This window comes from Alligator mississippiensis, chromosome 15 (genome assembly GCF_030867095.1).
Source record: "Alligator mississippiensis isolate rAllMis1 chromosome 15, rAllMis1, whole genome shotgun sequence".
NCBI lineage: Eukaryota > Metazoa > Chordata > Crocodylia > Alligatoridae > Alligator > Alligator mississippiensis.
Genome location: NC_081838.1, coordinates 13181931 through 13200297, shown reverse-complemented (window position 1 = coordinate 13200297; position 18367 = coordinate 13181931). Strand labels below are relative to the sequence as shown.

Sequence of the window (18367 nt, the reverse complement as noted above, 5' to 3'; positions counted from 1 at the left end):
GATTCCCTCCCATGCAACCCCAGGGCTCCCCCAGCCTGCCCCATCCCCTCCCCCAGCCTGGGGGGCCAAAGGCACCCACTGTCCCATAGCCCCCACTACCCCCCACCCTCCTCTCCTCTAATTATGGCAGAATGCCCTGGGGGGGTAATGCATACAGCCTGCATCGCCCCCCTTTGTACCCCCCCCCACCCCATTAAGATGATAGATTTGCCCCTCGGGGGGCATCTCTTCCTGCCTCCCCCTGCGGGCACGGGGGCGGGGCAGGCCGGCAGCTGCAGGCAGCAAGGGGTTAAGGAGCCGTGCGATGATAACAGCCCTTTTGTCGTTGAATGAGGGGAAGGAAAAGCACTGCCTGCCCGGGAGATAATCAGTCGCTCGCTGGCGCGGCACCGAGAAGCAGCGCCGGGTGGCGGGGCCGTGGCAGGGCGCGGGGGCGCGATGCCACAGGCCTAGGGCAGGCGTGGGGACGGCAGCGACGCCATGCGGCGGGCACTCGTGGCACTGCTGGGCGCGCTGCTGAGCGCAGTGGGTGGGGCGCGAGGCCACGACGCCAACCTGACCATGGCCGTGGTGCTGCCACACCGCAACCTGAGCTACCCGTGGGCCTGGCCCCGGGTCGGCCCGGCCATTCAGCTGGCCATGGAGCGGGTGAACCAGCGCCCCGACCTGCTGCCGCGGCACCGGCTGCAATGGGTGTTCGGCAGCAGCGAGGACGAGCACGGCGTGTGCTCCGACTCGGCCGCACCACTGGCCGCCGTGGACCTCAAGTGGGCCACAAATCCCAGCGCCTTCCTGGGGCCCGGCTGCATCTACGCCTCAGCGCCTGTGGCCCGCTTCACACGGCACTGGCGCCTGCCCCTGGTGACGGCGGGCGCCGAGGCGCACGGCTTCGACGACAAGGCAGACGTCTATGCACTGACCACACGGGCTGGCCCCAGCCACCGCAAGCTGGGCGCCTTCGCTGTGGCCCTGCAGCGCCACTTCAACTGGACACGCCACGCCATGCTGGTGTACTGGGACGACAAGCTGGATGACCGGCCCTGCTACTTTGCCATCGAGGGCATCTACGTGCAGCTGCCCAGCTTCCACAACCTCACCGTGCTCGACATCCCCTTCAAGGACCAGGACAAGGCCAACTACACCTTCCTTGTGCAGGAGATCAAGAGCAAGACACGGAGTGAGTGCCCCCAACCCCTGCCCCATGTGCCCCACAGGCCCCAGGCCCACTCTGCGCAGTGAAGGTTTGCCCCAGCGCCCCAGGCCAGGCTGGCAGTAGGGGTCAGGGTACAGGTGAGAAGGGGACACATCTGCCGTGACCAGGGTTGGGGAGACCGTACTTCTGCCTTGCTCCTGGGGGGCTCGGGAAGAAGCAAAGCCCCACATGGGTCAGGGGGCAAGTGCATCCCCCTTCCCCGTTCCCATCCCTCCAGGGCGGGAGCTCCCAGCAGCTCCCCCAGCCTCCAGGATCGGGGAAGGGAGCAGCCTGAGGATTGGAGAAGGGGGCATCCTCAGGGAAGGGGTCAGCCCCCCAGTCCCAGCTGAGGTGGGGGGGCCAGGCACAGCCAGACGGGGGTGCACCCAGGGCTGGGCACCCCCATGGCTCCTCCTTTCCCCCCCGGACCCAATCCTGAGTTGTTGGCCAGCCCTTGGAACGTTTCCCCCGATGTCCCTGGGCTTTGGATCGAGCCCTAATGTGGTACAAGAGTGTGTGTGTGTGTGTGTGTGTGTGCGTGCATGCGTGCGCACGCACGTGTGTGCATGCACGCACAACAGTGCACACAAACAGACATGCCATGGCAGAGCCCTGTTGCACAAGCAAAATTGGTGCCAAGTCCCCTCCAGTCTCCATTACCCCTGGCATGTCTCGGGTGTCCTGGCAGAGGGTCCCAGCCCTGACATGAAGTGGGAAGCATGATGGAGCCACCCGGAGCCCTGGGGGGAAGCACAGAGCCATGATGGGTCCCCGGGGTCTTCTCGGGGTTGACCCCCCAGGGTCCTCTCACTAGCTGCTGTCACTGGGACCCTCCATTGCCCCACCCTGGGCACCCCCTCCCTGTCCACCCCCCACAGCTGAGAGCCCCATAAACAGCTGCAAAGCTGGGGCAGCTCCATGGCCACGGAGCCTCGCGCCCCTGGGTTTCCACTGGGCCCTGTGGAAGCCATGGTGGAGGGAAGGGCGAGCGCCCGCCCAGCCCATAAATCACGGCAGGATCTTGGCAGTGGGAGAAGGAAACAGAGTCCTCAAAACAGGACGTGGCAGCCACAGGGCGGGCAGGCAGGGCAGGGCAGGCCACGCCGCACGGACCGGCCCTGCTGCAGCCCCGGGGGGCACGTGGCCCCTCACCCAGCTGGGCAGGAACACGGCGTCCGCGCGGCAGGACAATAACAGGATGTTCCCTGCGTGCTGGGCTGGGCCAGGGGGGCAGGGACGGCTCTGCTCCCCTCTGTCCGGACACGGCCCTCAGCCGCCCACGCTGGCATGACCCTGAGATGCCCACAGCGGTTCCTGGCACATGTAAGGAGCAGCCCCCATGGCCACCGCTGTGGGGTTGCCCCCATCCGTGGGGGTTCTGTGGACCCCCACGCCTCTACAGTGCCTGTTGCTAAATGGGGCAGGTACCAGGTTGTGGGGAGCCTCCGCCACTGCTGAGGTGTGAGTCCCTGCCCCTGGCCCTGGGCCAGAGCTCAGCCTCATGCACCGTGCCCCTTCCCAGCCCTGGGGTAGGTGGCACCAGGGACCCCAGGGGTGGGACACAGCCAGGAAGGGGTGCCCCCAATAACCGTGCCCCCTGCCCCACAGTCGTGTACGTCTGCTGCTCCCCGGACACCTTCCGGCAGCTGATGCTGGAGGCGCGGCGCGAGGGGCTGACACGGGGCGACTATGTCTTCTTCTACATTGACATCTTCGGGGCCAGCTTGCAAGGCACCCGCTTCCCTGAGCCCCGGCAGCCCTGGCAACGCAGGGACAAGCACGATGCCAGCGCCAGGGAGGCCTACAAGGTATGGCCCACCCAGATGCCTGGGTTCTCCATCCAGGGAGCTTGGCAAAGTGCAGGGTGGCTGTGCCAGGAGGTGGCACGCAGTGCCCCAGGGCTCCTGGGGCTGGCCAGCATCCTGGGTTGGGGCGGCAGGTGCGACAATGAGGCCTTGTAGGAGTTGCTGAGCTCCCGCCAGCTTCCCTCAGGGCTCAGCGCCCAGGCGTGGGGGGGATGCTTTGTGGGGGCTGCACCAGCACTGGAATCTTTGCCCCTAGCAGGGGGCACGAAACCTAGGGTGGTTCATGGGTGTCATGAGCATACGGGGGCTCAGCCATATGCCTGGCCCCTGCAGGAGGGGGACATGCAGCCCTGGGCTCCCGTGGGGTTTTGCCAGCAGCTAACGAGGAGGAAGGAAGCCGGATCATTTTCCTGGGGCCGAGTGAACGCTATTAATAGCCCCGGAGCGGAAAGTCGCCCCCACCACCGCCGCCGCCGCCACTGTCCCTAGGGAGACCACAGCTTGGAGTGGCCAGAGCTCCCCGGCAGGGCCCGATCCTGGCTGGCGCAGGGACCAGTCCTGGTCCCTCACCCCCTGCCCTGGCTCTAGCACCTGGTGGCAGGTGCTGTGGCTGGAGCCTAAGGGCATCTCCAGCTGCCCCCAACTCCATCCGGGTACATGGGGTGAGGGCAGGAGATTTGCCCTCTGCCTCCCAGGGCTTTGGGGGGAGGGCATCTGGCTGCAGAGAGGGGCAGGTGACCTGCTCTGGGGGCATTAACCCCTGCCATGCCCCCTCCCCATCCCATGTGCCGCAGGCCGTGATGATCATCACCTACAAGGAGCCCGAGAACCCCGAGTACCAGCCCTTTGTGCAGGAGCTCAAGACTGCAGCTTGCACCCGCTTCAACTTCACCATGGAGGACAGCCTGGTAGGGGCCCGGAGTGGGGAGTGGTCTGGGGGGCAGCAGCCCTGCTTGGGGGGGAACAAGGTGCAAGGTAGATCAGAGCTGGCAAGGTGCAGCACAGCATGGACAGAGTGCAGTGCAGAGCATGCACGCACACGCAAACACGTATGTGCATGTAGCCTGGCACAGCCGGGGGCCCTGAGCCAGTGCACGCCTTACAGATGAACTACATCGCAGGCGCCTTCCATGACGCCGTGCTGCTGTATGCCCAGGCTGTGAACGAAACCCTGGAGCAAGGCGGTGATGTGGGTAATGCCACTGCCATCACGCGCCAGATGTGGAACCGCACCATCTACGGTGAGCGCTGGGCCGGGGGGGCGGGTTAGGGTCTCCCGCCCTGCCACGCCCTAAGCCGTGTGCCCTGCCCCTGTCCCTGGAGCTGCTGCCAGACTGGGAGGCAGGGGGTGACTCTGGCCAGGAGTCCCTTTTTCCAGGGTGCCCTGAGGACGAGGGCAGGGAGCCCCAGCCCTACCCTGCCCCACCAGCCGGATTCTTTCCCACGACGCTCCCAGGGCTGGTATTTTTAGTGGCACTGGCGCCATGTAGGACTGGAGCCACTGGGTGCAGATTTATAGCCGGCGGGGCCACAGGGTGGCGCGGCTCTCCCTGCTGGACCTGTCATGCACCCCCCGCACTGCCTGCCCTGGCAACCCCCCAGGCCCAGTAACATGCTGGCCAGAGGATCCCCTACAAACAGCTCCCATATCCCACGAAGGAGGCTGCATCCGCACAATGTGACATGGGCGAGGGGTCTCACTGGACCCTGACACCACCCCAGAAGCAGCCGCATCTGAGCCCGGGGTTCTCCAGCTGGGAGCCACAGGATCCGTCTGCCTGAGCCCAGCTCTCCCCTTCCCACAGGTGTTACTGGCTTAGTGAAGATCGATGAGAACGGGGACCGGGAGAGTGACTACGCGCTGTGGGATATGGACCCTGCGTGGGGCGAGTTCCAGGTCTGTGGGGGCACCAGGCCCTGCCCCATGGTGGGATCGGCCACCCAGGATGCGCTTTGGGGGGCGAGTGAGTTGGGACCCCAGACCCGCCTACCCTCCCATTTGCTCTCCCCCTCCTCAGATCGTGGCCAGCTATAATGGCACCAGCAAGAAGATCCGTGCAGTGCCAGGCCGGCACATCCACTGGCCTGGGAACGTGGTGCCCCCAGACGTCCCATTCTGCGGCTTTGACAACAGCAATCCCCTGTGCCACCAAGGTCAGTGCCAAATCCCTGCTGGCTTCCTATTGGCCCCGGGGCCCATGCCCAGTCCTGTCCCTGCAGCCCCTGGCCCAGGCTGGATCCAGCCCTGTGCACAGGGTGGGTCCTGACCCCAGCTTTGCCTTGCAGGCAGCTTCTCCACGCTGGAGATCCTGGCGCTCACGGTCAGCCTCATCTTCTTGGCCATTGCCATCGCCTCCTTCTTCGTCTACAGGTGCGGGGGCGGGCAGGGGGCTTCTTCTCCGGCCTACACCCCCCAACCCACTTGGCATGTGGCCTCCAGCATTAGGGTCTGGGGGGGGGGGTCTCCCAGCCCTGCTGTGGGGAGGGGGTGCAGGAGCAGGATAGGGGGAGCTGGGGGGGTGGGGATGCGGGGCAGCTCTGGGGGCACCTGACCTGACCCCTGACCCCACTCTGTCCCGGAGGCACAGGAAGCTGCGGCTGGAGAAGGAGCTGGCGGCCGAGCTGTGGCGCATCCGCTGGGAGGACGTGCAACTGAGTGGGCTGGAAAAGCACCTGCGCAGCGCCGGCAGCAAGCTCACGCTATCCTTGGTGAGCATCGCGGGGACCAGCCCCGGGGCTGGGGGGGCTGGGACAGTGCCGGTCCCGCGGCTGACGCCCCCTCATTCCCCGCAGAGAGGCTCCAACTACGGGTCCCTGATGACAACCGAGGGGCAGTTCCAGGTCTATGCCAAGACGGCCTACTACAAGGTGGGGGGCTGGGCTGTAGGGGGGAGAGGGGACCCCTGGGGGACCCCTGGGGGACCCCGACACAGAGCTTCTCTGCCATCTGCCCCCAGGGCAACATCGTGGCTGTGAAGCACCTGAACCGCAAGCGAATCGAGCTGACGCGCAAGGTGCTGTTCGAGCTCAAGCATGTAGGTACCAGGGGGTTGGGGGGAGGGAGGCACATCCCCCAGCTCCCCCCCCAGCTCATTTGCGTCCAATTATGCAGCTCTGGGGGGGAGGGGGCAGGCAGGCTGGGCTCCCGAGCTGGGAGTGGGGGCATTGGGGCAACCATGTGCCCGCTCCCTCCTGCCTGGACCACACCAAGGCAACACAATGGTTTCCATCCACAGCCCCCATAACAGGAGCACGGGGTCCCCTGCCTGGCCTCCCCCCCCCAGCCCCATTGACCCCTGTGGCCAGTGTGGGGGGCGGGGGTCCACAGGCCAAACAGCCCCACCCATCCCATGGCTGGTTCCAACAAGGCCTCGCTTCTGCAGCGCTGGCCAGGACACCGTGTCCCGGCATCAGCGCGAGGCCTGAGAAGGGACTGGGGGTGGGGGGATCACACGTGCACAAACAGCCCCCCTCCAAAAAACCCTCCGCAGATGAGGGACGTCCAGAACGAGCACCTGACTCGCTTTGTGGGCGCCTGCACTGACCCTCCCAACATCTGCATCCTGACCGAGTACTGCCCCCGCGGCAGCCTCCAGGTACAGGACGGGGGTGCAGGGTGCCCGAACTCCTGGTTCCTCCCTGGGGCTGGGGTGGAGTGGGGGGCAGTAGTTAGAACAGGGCCCCTGGGGAGCCCAAACTCCTGGGTTCCTCTCCAGGGTGGAAGGATTTATTCATTGAGAAGCGGGGGCGTGGGGGGAGGGGTGCGGCGGCCTCCCTCTCTGCCCCCCTCCCCCAGGGCTGCAGCCTTCCAGGGAGGAGCTGCTTGCCAGGGGGATGATTTATGGGGGGGCCTCTTCTCCTTCCCCGGCCCCCGCCAGCCCAACTCCTGGCGGCCTGCCCTGCAGCGCAGGCATTTCCTCTCCTGGAGGGGAGAGGGGGAAGGGAGGGCGGGAGCCAAGAGGTGTGAAAGTCCAGGGAGCGACAACCCCCCCTCCCCCCGCCCCAGCGAGGAGGGGGGGGAGCGGGCTCTGCCCTAGTGTAGATGCTGCCCTGGGGCCGGTCCCAGCCCAGGGCAGGATTATCCCCTTCTGAAATCCCATTGGGTTGTCAGGTGGGGGGAACAAGGGTCTCAGCTCCCTTGTGTTGCGCCCCCCACAGGACATCCTGGAGAATGAGAGTATCACTCTGGACTGGATGTTTCGCTACTCGCTCACTAATGACATCGTTAAGGTAGCTCCCCCACAGACTCCCCCTTTACCCCTCCCATGGAGCCCTCAAACCCGGGGTCCCAGGGGTCGCAGCACCTGACCCTGTGTGCCGTGCAGGGGATGCAGTTCCTGCACAACGGTGTGATCGTGTCCCACGGAAACCTCAAGTCATCCAACTGCGTAGTGGACAGCCGCTTCGTGCTCAAGATCACGGACTACGGGCTGGAGAGCTTCCGCACCGCGCCCGACTCCGACGACTCCCACGGCCTCTTCGCCAGTGAGCACTGTCGGGGCCTGGGCTGGGGGGCCAGGAGTCCCACTCCAGTGTAGGGTCCACCAGAGCCATGCTGACCCTTGCCCTCCCACAGAGAAGCTGTGGACGGCGCCTGAGCTGCTGCGCATGGAGGTGCCCCCGGCCCGTGGCACACAGAAGGGCGACGTGTACAGCTTTGGCATCATCCTGCAGGAGATCGCATTGCGTAATGGGGCCTTCTACGTGGAGGGGCTGGACCTCAGCCCCAAAGGTGTGGCTGGGGGATCCCATCCCTGGGGGGACAGCGTGGCGGAGCCGGGGGTCCTGGAGCCCTCCGGGCTGAGCCTGCCCTCTCTGCAGAGATCATCGAGCGGGTGAAGAGTGGCGAGTGCCCCTGCTTCCGGCCCACAGCCAGTGTGGGCTGCCACGTGGAGGAGCTGGGGCAGCTCATGCGGCGCTGCTGGGCCGAGGACCCACTGGAGCGCCCCGACTTCAACCAGATCAAGGTCCTGCTGCGCAAGTTCAACCGGTGAGGGCGGCCACGCGCCACATGACCCACCATGGGCAGACCCCATCTGCAATTGCAGTCAGACCCCCCCCATTGCAGCCAGATCCCTTCAGTCATCGTGGTCAGACCCCTCCATCCCTGCTAGACTCCCCCCATCCTGGCCAGACCCTATCAGCTATCCCTGCTAGAGCCCCCATCACAACCAGACCCCCCCATCATGTTCAGGACTCTCCCCATCATGACTGGACCCCCCCATAACAGCCAGGACCCATAAGCCATCACTACTAGACTCCATTGAATCCTGCCCAGACCCCATCCTCTATCACTTCTAGCCCCCTGCCATTACAACCAGACCCCATCAGTCATCTCAGTCAGACCTGCCCCCCCCCAAATCCCTGCTGGACTCCCCCCATCACGGCCAGATCCCCCATTACAGCCAGACCCCAGCTCTGACAGAAACACCTCCATCATAGCCAGATCCCATCAGTCATCATGGCCAGACCGCCCCCTGCCCCACTATACTCCCCAAATCCTGGCCAGAACCTATCCGCTATCACTGCTAGACTTGCCCATCACTGCCAGAACCCCACCCCCCATCATGGCTGGACCCCCCCCATACCAGCCAGACCCCATCAACTAACACTACTAGCCTCCTCCCCATCAGCACCAGAACACCGCCCCCATCATGTCCAGACCCCCCATCAGTCATCACAGCCAGATGCCCCCCATCCCTCCTACACTCCCCCTATCACAGCCAGACCCTATCAGCTATCCCCCACCATCATGGCCAGACCCCCATCAGCCACCCCCCAGGCTCTGCCCCCCGACCACCATCTGGCTCTGGAGGGTACACGGGTATCCCCAAGCGCCGTCCATGTGTAAGCAGGGCCATGCACCCCAGCCTCGGGGAGTCAGGGCAGTGGTTGGGAGCAGGGGGGATGTGAGCGAGAGTGGAGGTGTCCTCCACCCATTTGCCCAGCGCTGGCCCCATGCCTTGCAGGGAGAACAGCAGCAACATCCTAGACAACCTGCTGTCACGCATGGAGCAGTATGCCAACAACCTGGAGGAGCTGGTGGAGGAGCGGACACAGGCCTACCTGGAGGAGAAGCGCAAGGCCGAGGCTCTGCTCTACCAGATCCTGCCCCAGTGAGTGCCAGGGGGGTTTCTCTGGGCCCTGACTGCCCCCCACACCCTTCTCAAGCAGAGCAAGGGACTTGGCGGTACCCCCACTCACCCATTCCCTGCCAGCCCAGTGGCCGAGCAGCTGAAGCGCGGTGAGACGGTGCAAGCCGAGGCCTTCGACAGCGTCACCATCTACTTCAGTGACATCGTCGGCTTCACAGCGCTGTCGGCTGAGAGCACACCCATGCAGGTGGAGGGGCAGGGGAGCACCCTCAGGCAGGGAGCTGGGGGGTTGTTTGGTACAGGGGTCCTGGAGGCAGCCAGCTCTGGGGTGATGCAGGGAGGGCATAACACCCTGCCTCAATGCAAGGCAGGAAGGGTAGGGGGTCTTGGGCAGGTGAGGGGGTCTCACAGCTGCACCCCTTCCCCCCTTGGCGACAGGTGGTGACGCTGCTGAATGACCTGTACACCTGCTTCGATGCCATCATCGACAACTTCGATGTCTACAAGGTGAGGGGCGGAGAGCTAGGACACCTGGGTTCTCTGCCAAGGCACTCGGGACTCCTGGATTCAGTCCTCGGGGGCACCAAGGTCCTCACCAGGAAGTGCTGCCTGAGGGGCAGCCTGGAGGTGCCGAGGGCCGGACCCTGCAATGGGGCTGGGGAGAGCAAGGGGGGTCCTAGCAGTGTCCCCCTCGCCCACCCACAGGTGGAGACAATCGGCGATGCCTACATGGTGGTGTCGGGGCTGCCTGTGCGCAACGGGAAGCTGCACGCCCGCGAGGTCGCCCGCATGTCATTGGCGCTATTGGACACTGTGCGCTCCTTCCAGATCCGGCACCGCCCTGACCAACAACTCCGACTGCGCATCGGCCTCCACACTGGTGAGTGGGGTCAGCTCAGTGGGGATCCAGGGACCCCCACGATTCAGGGCAGCCCCGTCCCCATGTCTTTGGGTATAGCCTGGACCCTGGTGGGTCAGAGCTCTTTGCATGGGTCATGCACATGTATGAGCATGCAAAGCCCCGGGGAGGAAGGGAAGTGTTAGGAGCCCCGTGCCAGGACCCTACCCAGCACCCCTATCTGTGTTCCCCACCCCAGGGCCTGTGTGTGCGGGGGTGGTAGGCCTGAAGATGCCGCGTTACTGCCTCTTTGGGGACACGGTGAACACGGCCTCGCGCATGGAGTCCAACGGGGAAGGTAACAGGCCGGGGGAGAGAGCTGCAACCCAGACCTGGGGGGAGATGGGGGTTGTGGCATGGTACTAGGGTGGGAGGCAGGCCGGGCAAAGCCACCCCACGGTGCTGACGGACTGTGTCTGGGTCCAGCCCTGAAGATCCACCTGTCGGCGGCGACATGCGATGTGCTGGAGGAGTTTGGCTGCTTCCATCTGGAGCTGCGCGGAGATGTGGAGATGAAGGTGATGCTGGGCATTGCCCCCCAGCCCCACCCCCACCCCGGCCACTGCTGCCCATGAGGGGGTGCCCTGGGGTCCCCTGCCCCGCTCCAGGCTCCCTGGGGGGAGGGGCCCTGCGTGTGGGGGGTCTCTCCTGCCTGACCTAGGTGCTCCCCACAGGGCAAGGGCAAGGTGCGGACGTACTGGCTGCTGGGCGAGTACCTGAGCAGCACCCGAGGCTGAGCCCGCCGGGTCTAGGGGCTGCCTGGGACCCTCCAACAGGACCCCCTCCGCAACCCCAGGATCCCGGCCTGACCCAGCGGTGATGGGCACCCCATGGCCTCTGCGTCCCCTCCCTGGTGCCCAGGGCCCAGAGGCTGAATGCAGGCACCCTGGGGGAGTGCAGAGCCCCCAGCTTGGCCCGCGGCCCCGCCTGCCCCCCTCAGTGCGGAGCCTGCAACCCCTGCACCGAGCAGCGATGGCTCAGCCCTGTCCCCGGAGCCGGAGCTGTGCACGCAGGAGGAGGCGCGGTGCGTGGACGGAGCCGGCGGGGGGCAGCCCACCCCTGTCCCCCTGGGCGGCCACACAAGGACCTTATCTGTAGAGCTCTAATTTTTGTAATAAAGCCTGTGTATCGCACCCGCCTGCTCTTGTGGCTGGGGTGGGGGGCGCGGTGGAGCCCCTGCATGTGGGGAGATGCGGCTGGGGGTCCGGGCTGGCTCTGAGGATCCTCTCCGGGGGGTCCTGCGTCCCTTCCCGGCCAGGCCCTGCCCAAGCCAGGAAGCCGCGGCCCCTGCCAGGAATGCGCGGGAGGCAGGGGCCAGGCCGGCACGGCCCCCTGCTCCCGGCAGCGCTAGGCAGGGCCTTCCTGGGCCTCGTCCATCAACGTCAGGCCCAGTGGGGAGGGAGCGCCGCGGGGGGGGGGTGTTGGGGGTCACCCCAGACATGGGGGGAAGCTGGAGGGCAACAGATGGAAACCCCCAGCTCCTGGGCCAGGCCCATCCCAGGCCACCAGGTGTTCCCAAGCACTGACGCCCCCAGCCCAGGGTGCAAGGCCTGGCCTGCTGGGCCCAGTGTGCAGGGGCTGGTCTTGAACTGGGGGGATGCAGGGGGAGGGAAGGCAGGTTCCTTAGCACAAGGGCGTGTGTGCACACGCAGGGCGCGGCTGTGGTGTACACGTGTGCAACGAAGAGGCAGGGGCGGGTGCACGTGCAACGGCGAGAGCAGGTGGGCAGCGGTGCACGTGTGTGCACGGGGGATGGATGCCTGGACGCTGGCGCGTGATGCGGGGAGGCGTGCAAGCACTCGTGCAAAGCACTGGCACCCAGGGACTGGCGCAAGCGCGCGCAAAGGGCCGACAGCTAGGGCAAGGCGGGGGCCCACGGGGCAGCCGCGCCAGCCCCGCCCCACCCCCCGTCATTGGCTGCCCGTCGGCCCCGCCTCCCACCGCTAGGCCCCGCCCCCCGCCGCAGCCAGCCGTTGACACCCGCGCCCCGCCCCCTCCCGCCCCGCCTGTCCGTCAGCGCCAGTCCTGCGCCGCCATTGGCCCGCGCGCGTGGAGGGGGCGGTACTTCCTGTACTGGAGCCGCTTCCTTCCCCCCCACCTCCTTTCTCCCGCCCCTTGTTCCTGGGCACTTCCGGTCCGTCCGCGGCGCTGGGCGGTGCGAGGCCCCCGTGCCCCCCCGCACACCGCACCCCCCCGCACCCCCCTCCCGGCCCCGGGGCAGGCGCTGGGGGGGTTCCCGGGCGCGGGGCAGGGCCCCCCCCGCCATGGACATGCCCAAGGGCAAGGGGGGCGCGGGCGGGAAGCTGCTGCAGTCCACCATCCTCGACGCCAAGGACGAGCTCGAGGAGGTAGGTGCGGCCCTGCCTCAGTTTCCCCGGGCTGGGGGGGGTCGTCTCCACCCCCTGCCTCAGTTTCCCTATTGCAGGAGCACGAGGGTCCTCCTGGTGGACTTGTCTGCATCCCCTGCCTCAGTTTCCCTGTGGGGGGAGGGTCAGCCTGGTGCGAGGGCAGAGCTCAGGGGGGTCGTCTCTGCCCCGCTTCAGTTTCCCCCGTGGAGGGGGCGTGCGGGGCTGAGCCAGGGAGAAGGAGCAGGGGTCCGGGGCCGGATCCTGGTGTTCGGCTACAGCAGCTCGGCCGAGCCTCGGGCCCTTGGATGTGTGGCCTGTGGCTCCTCACAGCCTCTCTCCGTGCCACGCCTGGGTGCCCGCCCAGGGGCCATCACTGAAGACCGCTTGCGTGAAGCTGTAGGCAGGCAAAGGAGCGTCACTTCGGGCCCCACATGAGCCGCCCCCTTGCACCAGTGCCCGCGTGCCCCTCCCGCAGGCTGGAGCTGCCCCGACCCAGGGACGGATGCGTTCGGGGGCTCTTGGCTGCGGCGGGGGGGTTGGCAACAGAGGAAAGCAGGAGGCGGGAGAGGAATGACCTGTTCTTGGGGCCAGTCCCCTGGCGCTGGGCGCTGTCCTGTGCCACCAAGAGCAGGAGCCGAGTTCGCCTGGGCACGGGGCTGCCCGAGGTCCTCTCGCTGGGGAAGCATCAGAAACTGGAAGAGAACCCCGGAGTCGTGACACGCTGTGTTTGGCGTCAGTCCTCGGGCAGTCGCTTCTCGCACGTTTGTGCATTTTAAGTCACGGACGCGTTTTTGAAACCGCTGTCATCGACTTCAGCTTCGATCCATGTTGAGACATGGGTTCAGACTGTGCTTGGCCGCCCCCCTCCCGCTTTCCCCAGCTGCTCGGAGCACTCTGCCGGCCTGTTTTCCCATTTGCGTTCGCACTCCTGCGTGTGAGACCCGTGCAAACAGGAAGCGGGGGATCCAGGGGAAAGGGGACTGCGTGCACGGCCTGTTGAGTGACCAGAGTATGCGCTTCTTGGCTTGCAAGGAATTTCTTTCCCAGTCTTCACTGTTAACCATGCTACTTGCAGCGCAAGTACAGGCGAGGATGAGAGCCGGGCAGCCCGGCTGTGTCCCTTCGGAATATGTTGTGTCCAGTGTGAGAAACCAAAACTCCCCTGGTGAGCTCGCAGTGTGCAGGCCTCTGGTCAAGAAGACGCGCTTGTCTTTGGGCAGGTCACTTGGAAGCAGAGTTCAGGCTGGGAAGAAAGTGGCTTCCCTCACAGCTGCCATGCAGGGTGGTTCAGCTGGTGTTTCAGATGGCTGTGGGTTTTTGTATCTGAATGTCCCTCCCTGCGAAGAGTCGAGCAGGAGGAACCTGCTAACTCCATTCTGGGAGAGAGAGTGGGGTTGTTCATCACCAGGAAACTTAATGTATGTTCCCACACATGCGTGCAAGTGCTCACACACTAGTGGGCCCACAGGTGCACGAACATGCATGCAGTTCACATGCGGTTGGGCACACTGGTGCTCACACGCAGGCAGGCCCGTGGGTATGCATGCAGTTCACATGTGGGCAGACCTGCAGATACGGCGCACCAGTGCTTTCACATGGGCAGGCCCACAGGCACATGGAGAGTGTGTGTTTGTGTGCGCGCACGCGCAGTTCCTTCTGTCAAAAAATGACTGTTCTCATTCCCATCCTGCAGCTGCTCTTCCATATACCCTTGGTGCTCCATCACATCGCAGTTAACTGTGGGTTCGGGCCATAAAGTAGAACCGAGGCCACATTCTTGGATTTCCCCCCTAGTGTTAGGTGTGTGTGCAAGAAATGGCTCTCCAGGAGCTAAAACAGTCTCTAGGACTAATGGTAGATTTTAGCATCCTTAGGAAAGCTGTGGTCATGTCAGCTGACCCACAGTGCATGGAATTATTCTTCCTTTCCATGTAAGTGCCTCTGTCAGCCCAAGAACTCGTGGCCTTGTGAATATACACCAGTAACTCCTATGAGCCCTGGTGAGCAGGCATCTGGGTCACCTCTGACAGCTCCCCCTGACTGGGATCTGGCACAGCTATGGGAGCAGGATGGGGCCTGCTGATTTGTCCCAGGTGAAGCAACTGGCTGCTGGTGGTTGTCAAGTGTTTTGTCTCTTCAGCAGCAGTAGAAAAGGGGGAGTTGTTCCATCTGGGGCTTTGGCTCCTGTGGCATTTGTGGCACTTGGATCAGGCTGAGCTTAGCTGCAGCCCTGGGGTCATGTCTCCCTGGGCAGGGCATCACTTAGCCTGGCTTTTTGCCACAAGTTGCAGACCATGTAAATGAGCCCAGAATTAACCAGGAGCTCTGTGGGGGCTTTACACCCTGGCTGTGGCTGCAGGGACAAACTGGCAGACACATTCCCCCATGTGGCACCAGGGTGGAAGCAGTGGGGGTACAGGCTGGGCTGGGCCTCAGGCTGTGTCATCCTGTGGCTCTGCCTTGTTCTGAGTTGGATTTGGTGCCACGAGGGGGTGCCTGAGCCTGCGAGCCCCATAGCGCGCGCACGGCTGTTTTGGCTGGGCACTGGGTCTGGATTTGCCATGGGAGACGGACCTGGTGCCAGGCTCTGACTGCAGCATGTCCTCTCCTTGTTGCAGTGCTTGCACTCAGCCTTGTTTCTTGTGCTTGTCCCCTATAGAGCCAGAGTTGTTAGGTGTTGTTCTGGGGAGGCAATTAGATTGCAGACATGCAGCTACAGAGGATCCCTCAAGCCCCTCTGGGGTTGAGAGGAGGCTTTGGCCACTTGCCTTCTGGATTTCTCCCAGCTGTGGCCAGGTGGGTTTCATCCTGCCAATTTGGAGCACATGGTCAGGAGCAGTCTGAGGAGCTGCCTGGGTTGGGGCTCTTCTTCAGTACTCCAGAGCGGGTCCCAGATAGCATGTTAATGTGGAGCAGGAGCCTGGCCAAACAGAGTTCTCCCCTTCGTTTACCAGTCTTGGTTCTTGATGCTGCTCGTGATGGCACAGAGCAGACATTTAGAAGAGGGAGCCAGGGGGCATTAAGCTTGGCAGGTATTCAGGCTTGTCGTGTTTGCCCTGCAGTGGATACCTTGAGTGGCTGTGTGTGACCCCCTGGGGGCACATGGGGTGAGGGGGGGTGTTAGCCAGTATTCCTACACCAGCCTGCAGGAGCTGTTGGGACAGGGATACCAGTCCCAGCATCACAGCCCCTTTCTTGAGCTTCCACAGTGCTGATGGAGCAACCAGGTGTTGGCTCGCTTGGCAGCTCTGCTCTGGCTAAGCTGGCTTGACATCCAGAGGATGGGAGCAGCAGCTGCCTCCGCAACCTGCCACAGCTGTACTTGGTCAGTCGCACGAACTGGAAGCTGTCACACGGGCATGGCCTTGCTCATGATCAGGGCTGCCCAAGTGCTGGCTCTGTGCAGCTCCTGCAATCCCTTCTGTACTGAAGATGCCAGCCCAGACACAATTGCTCCTGCTGTTTGCTTTCATCAGAAGCTTATCTGAAGCTATGAAGGAATCGGAGCAGAGGGCATCCGCTCCTGGGCGGGCAGCTCAGCGCCTTGCCAGCACAGTGCCCACCTGCATTTGGAGGCAGGGGCTTCTGCTTGCAGCCTGATCACCTGCATGTGCCAGCTCCAGCCTCACGGCATCAGTGGGCTGGGGCCAGTTAGTCATTGAGGCAGAATGTACCTATGTCCCAGCTGGCAGCTCCAGGGAGCACAGGTCACTGCAGCTACAGCTCTGCTCTCATAACGGGGATTAACTTCCCCGGTTCTGTCTGACTGTTGTGCAGGGCTTCCTGGATCCAAGGGATGCTTGAGTGATGCTCTGCCCGGAACATCAGCATAGGGCTTAAAGCAAATTTGGGAATAAGGAAGCAGCTCTGAGGCAGTCACTTTTCCAGCCAGTGGGTGGTTCTGGGGCCTGGATACCTGACTTTCATACCACGCTGGCTTTTACTTTGCTCCCATCACCACAGCACAGGCCGTATCCCAAGCATAGTCAGTACTTCCCTTGGCAGCATCTCCTATCAGCCTTCCCCCAGCAGCGGGGAACAACCAGGATTTTAGATGCTGATCAGAGCTCCGCTTGTGGGCCCACCTGCATACATGTCCAAGGAGCCTAGCAGTGGTGGCTGGGAAGTCACCTTCCCTACCGGGGTCTCAAATTTGGCTCCCGGAACCGCTTGTGGGGACATTGTGGCCCGAATGTGCTGTTTCTGGCCTGGCAGGTCAGGTGGCAGGGGAGATGGGTGTCCAGGGCCACATTCCCGCTTGCTGATGCGTCAATCCGTTTGGTCTGTTTCAGAGACTAGAAAGATGCGTTGGCATCCTGACTTCACTGACCAGTGGGCTGTCGGAGAGAGAAGCCAACGATGCCTTGAACGCGCACGTAAGTGCTAGGGCCTCAAGGGAAGGGGCAACCTGGGCAAGGAGAAGGGACTCCCTCCTGGAGAAAACAGGCATGTGGGCCATCAACCAGCAGCAGGAGCTGGAAGGGTCTAGGCACTGATCAGAGGTTTCCTGTAGTCCATTAAAACAAACAGATTAAGACCCCTTGTCTAGTAAAACCCCCTGGAAACGAGTGCTCAGTGTGGACTGGACACTGCCCCTTCTGTGTCCTCTGAACTTCTCATCCCAGAGCCCCGTGGGCACATTTGCTATCGTGGCATTGGCCTGGCTCTCGGGAGGCATTGAAGCATTTTCTGACCAGAGCACTAGAACTGATGAGGGTCTGTGCGAGACACCTGCATGGAGCCCCATGGCCTCTGCAGGCCGGTGCAGCCTCTGGGCTCTCTTGCCGCTCTGTGGCGGGGGTCCCTGCGGGTGGCTGATCCCTAGTGCTGAGCCTCCCTGTTCTGACCCTGCCAGAGCATTGGTGCTAAGGTCATCAGTGAAGGTCTCCCTGGGTACTGCAGGGGTTGCTCATCCATGCTGCTTCCTTCCCCCTCCCAGGTGTGTAAAGGCCCTCCTCAGCACGAGGAGATCTGCCTGGGCCTCTTCACCCTGGTCCTCACTGAGCCCACGCAGGCGCAGAAGGTAAGGCCAGTGACCTGCTCATCTGGGGCAGCTGTATTCGCTGCCTTCCACTTCCCAGGTGGGCATTTCTCAGACCTCCCCTGGTAGTGAGGTTTGAAGACCTCAGCCTGGTGAGCCTGGCTGCTCATACAGGGGAGACAGCTGCATCGGGTTGTGGTTGGGTTCCCAGGTACAAAAAAGGCTCGGCCTTGCCAGTGTCAGTCCTGGCTTGGTGCCAGTTCCCTGCTTGCCCGTGACCTTTGGGAGCCCAAGGGTTAACGTATTTGCAGGGGGCAAGGCGAGTGGATGTTGATTTCTCAGCTGCAGGGAGGGCTGCTGCGGGGTCCTGTGCTGGCTGGCCAGATGTGATGCTTACAGAAAGAATGACAGAAAACACATTCCGTTCACAAGCAAAATAACACTGGGCTTCCCCTCCTCCCTCCCTCCTCCCCTGTCACTCTGGAGGCTGGATTTCATTTTTAAGCATGTCTTTCTCGCTTAATAATGCTGAAAATTGCAATTAAGTTTCTGCTTGGTCTCCTACATGGAAGCAGCATCTGCATCCCCAAAGTTCATTATTGTTCTCTAACGTCGCAGCTGTGGGGCTGGGGCTGGCTCCGAAGACCAGAGCTTTCAGGGGAAAGAACAGAGCAATTTGTTCTCCAGGATGTGGCAGATAGATAGAAGGGGCCTGGGGAGGGGGTTTGCTCTGCCCTGCACGTTCCTTTAGATGCAGGTTGCACAGCTCCTAAGGGCACCAGCTCTGGCCTTCCTTGTGCTGCCAGCCCCCTTTGCTGATGCAGGCTGGCTTCTGACCTACCTAGGAGTGCCACCACACATCCAGAAATAAGTCCCCTGGCAGGGTATGCTGCTGTCGCTCCTCTCTGGATTGTGACATGAGGGCAGGGCTGTGCGACCAGCCCCCAAAGCAAGCAGGGTGTGAAGGGTCTTTGTGGGAGCCTACACCTCTAGAGAGGCAGCACAGAGCAAGGAGAGCCCTTGGAACAAGGCGGCTCATGAGGGCATG

The 18367-nt window shown here is 63.4% G+C and overlaps 2 protein-coding genes across 4 annotated transcripts in view; both read left to right on the top strand.

Annotated features, from left to right (window-relative positions):
• The first annotated feature begins 362 nt into the window (after positions 1 to 362).
• Positions 363 to 11123, top strand: NPR1 (natriuretic peptide receptor 1). Of its 3 annotated transcripts, none has more exons than XM_019498651.2 (22): positions 364 to 1177; positions 2801 to 3000; positions 3792 to 3905; positions 4103 to 4238; positions 4803 to 4894; positions 5016 to 5151; positions 5284 to 5368; positions 5586 to 5706; positions 5791 to 5865; positions 5955 to 6032; positions 6489 to 6593; positions 7156 to 7227; positions 7323 to 7482; positions 7574 to 7729; positions 7819 to 7987; positions 8946 to 9113; positions 9216 to 9339; positions 9531 to 9599; positions 9798 to 9972; positions 10190 to 10288; positions 10417 to 10508; positions 10665 to 11123. In XM_019498651.2, exons 1-22 carry the CDS (start codon positions 481 to 483, stop codon positions 10725 to 10727), a joined length of 3186 nt encoding a protein of 1061 aa, XP_019354196.2. In that variant the 5' UTR covers positions 364 to 480; the 3' UTR covers positions 10728 to 11123. The 3 variants fall into 3 exon arrangements, with proteins under 3 accessions (XP_019354291.1, XP_019354196.2, XP_006264442.3); XM_006264380.4 differs by having other exon boundaries at positions 365 to 1177; positions 8967 to 9113; XM_019498746.2 differs by lacking the exon at positions 2801 to 3000 and having other exon boundaries at positions 363 to 1177; positions 4119 to 4238.
• Positions 11124 to 12127: 1004 nt separating this feature from the next.
• Positions 12128 to 18367, top strand: part of INTS3 (integrator complex subunit 3) — a 34511-nt gene continuing 28271 nt past the window's right edge. The window contains exons 1-3 of the mRNA XM_006264379.4: positions 12128 to 12338; positions 16631 to 16714; positions 17278 to 17361. Of these exons, the coding sequence (XP_006264441.2) occupies positions 12255 to 12338; positions 16631 to 16714; positions 17278 to 17361 (252 nt within the window). The 5' untranslated portion in view covers positions 12128 to 12254. The remainder of the gene's footprint in view (positions 12339 to 16630; positions 16715 to 17277; positions 17362 to 18367) is intronic.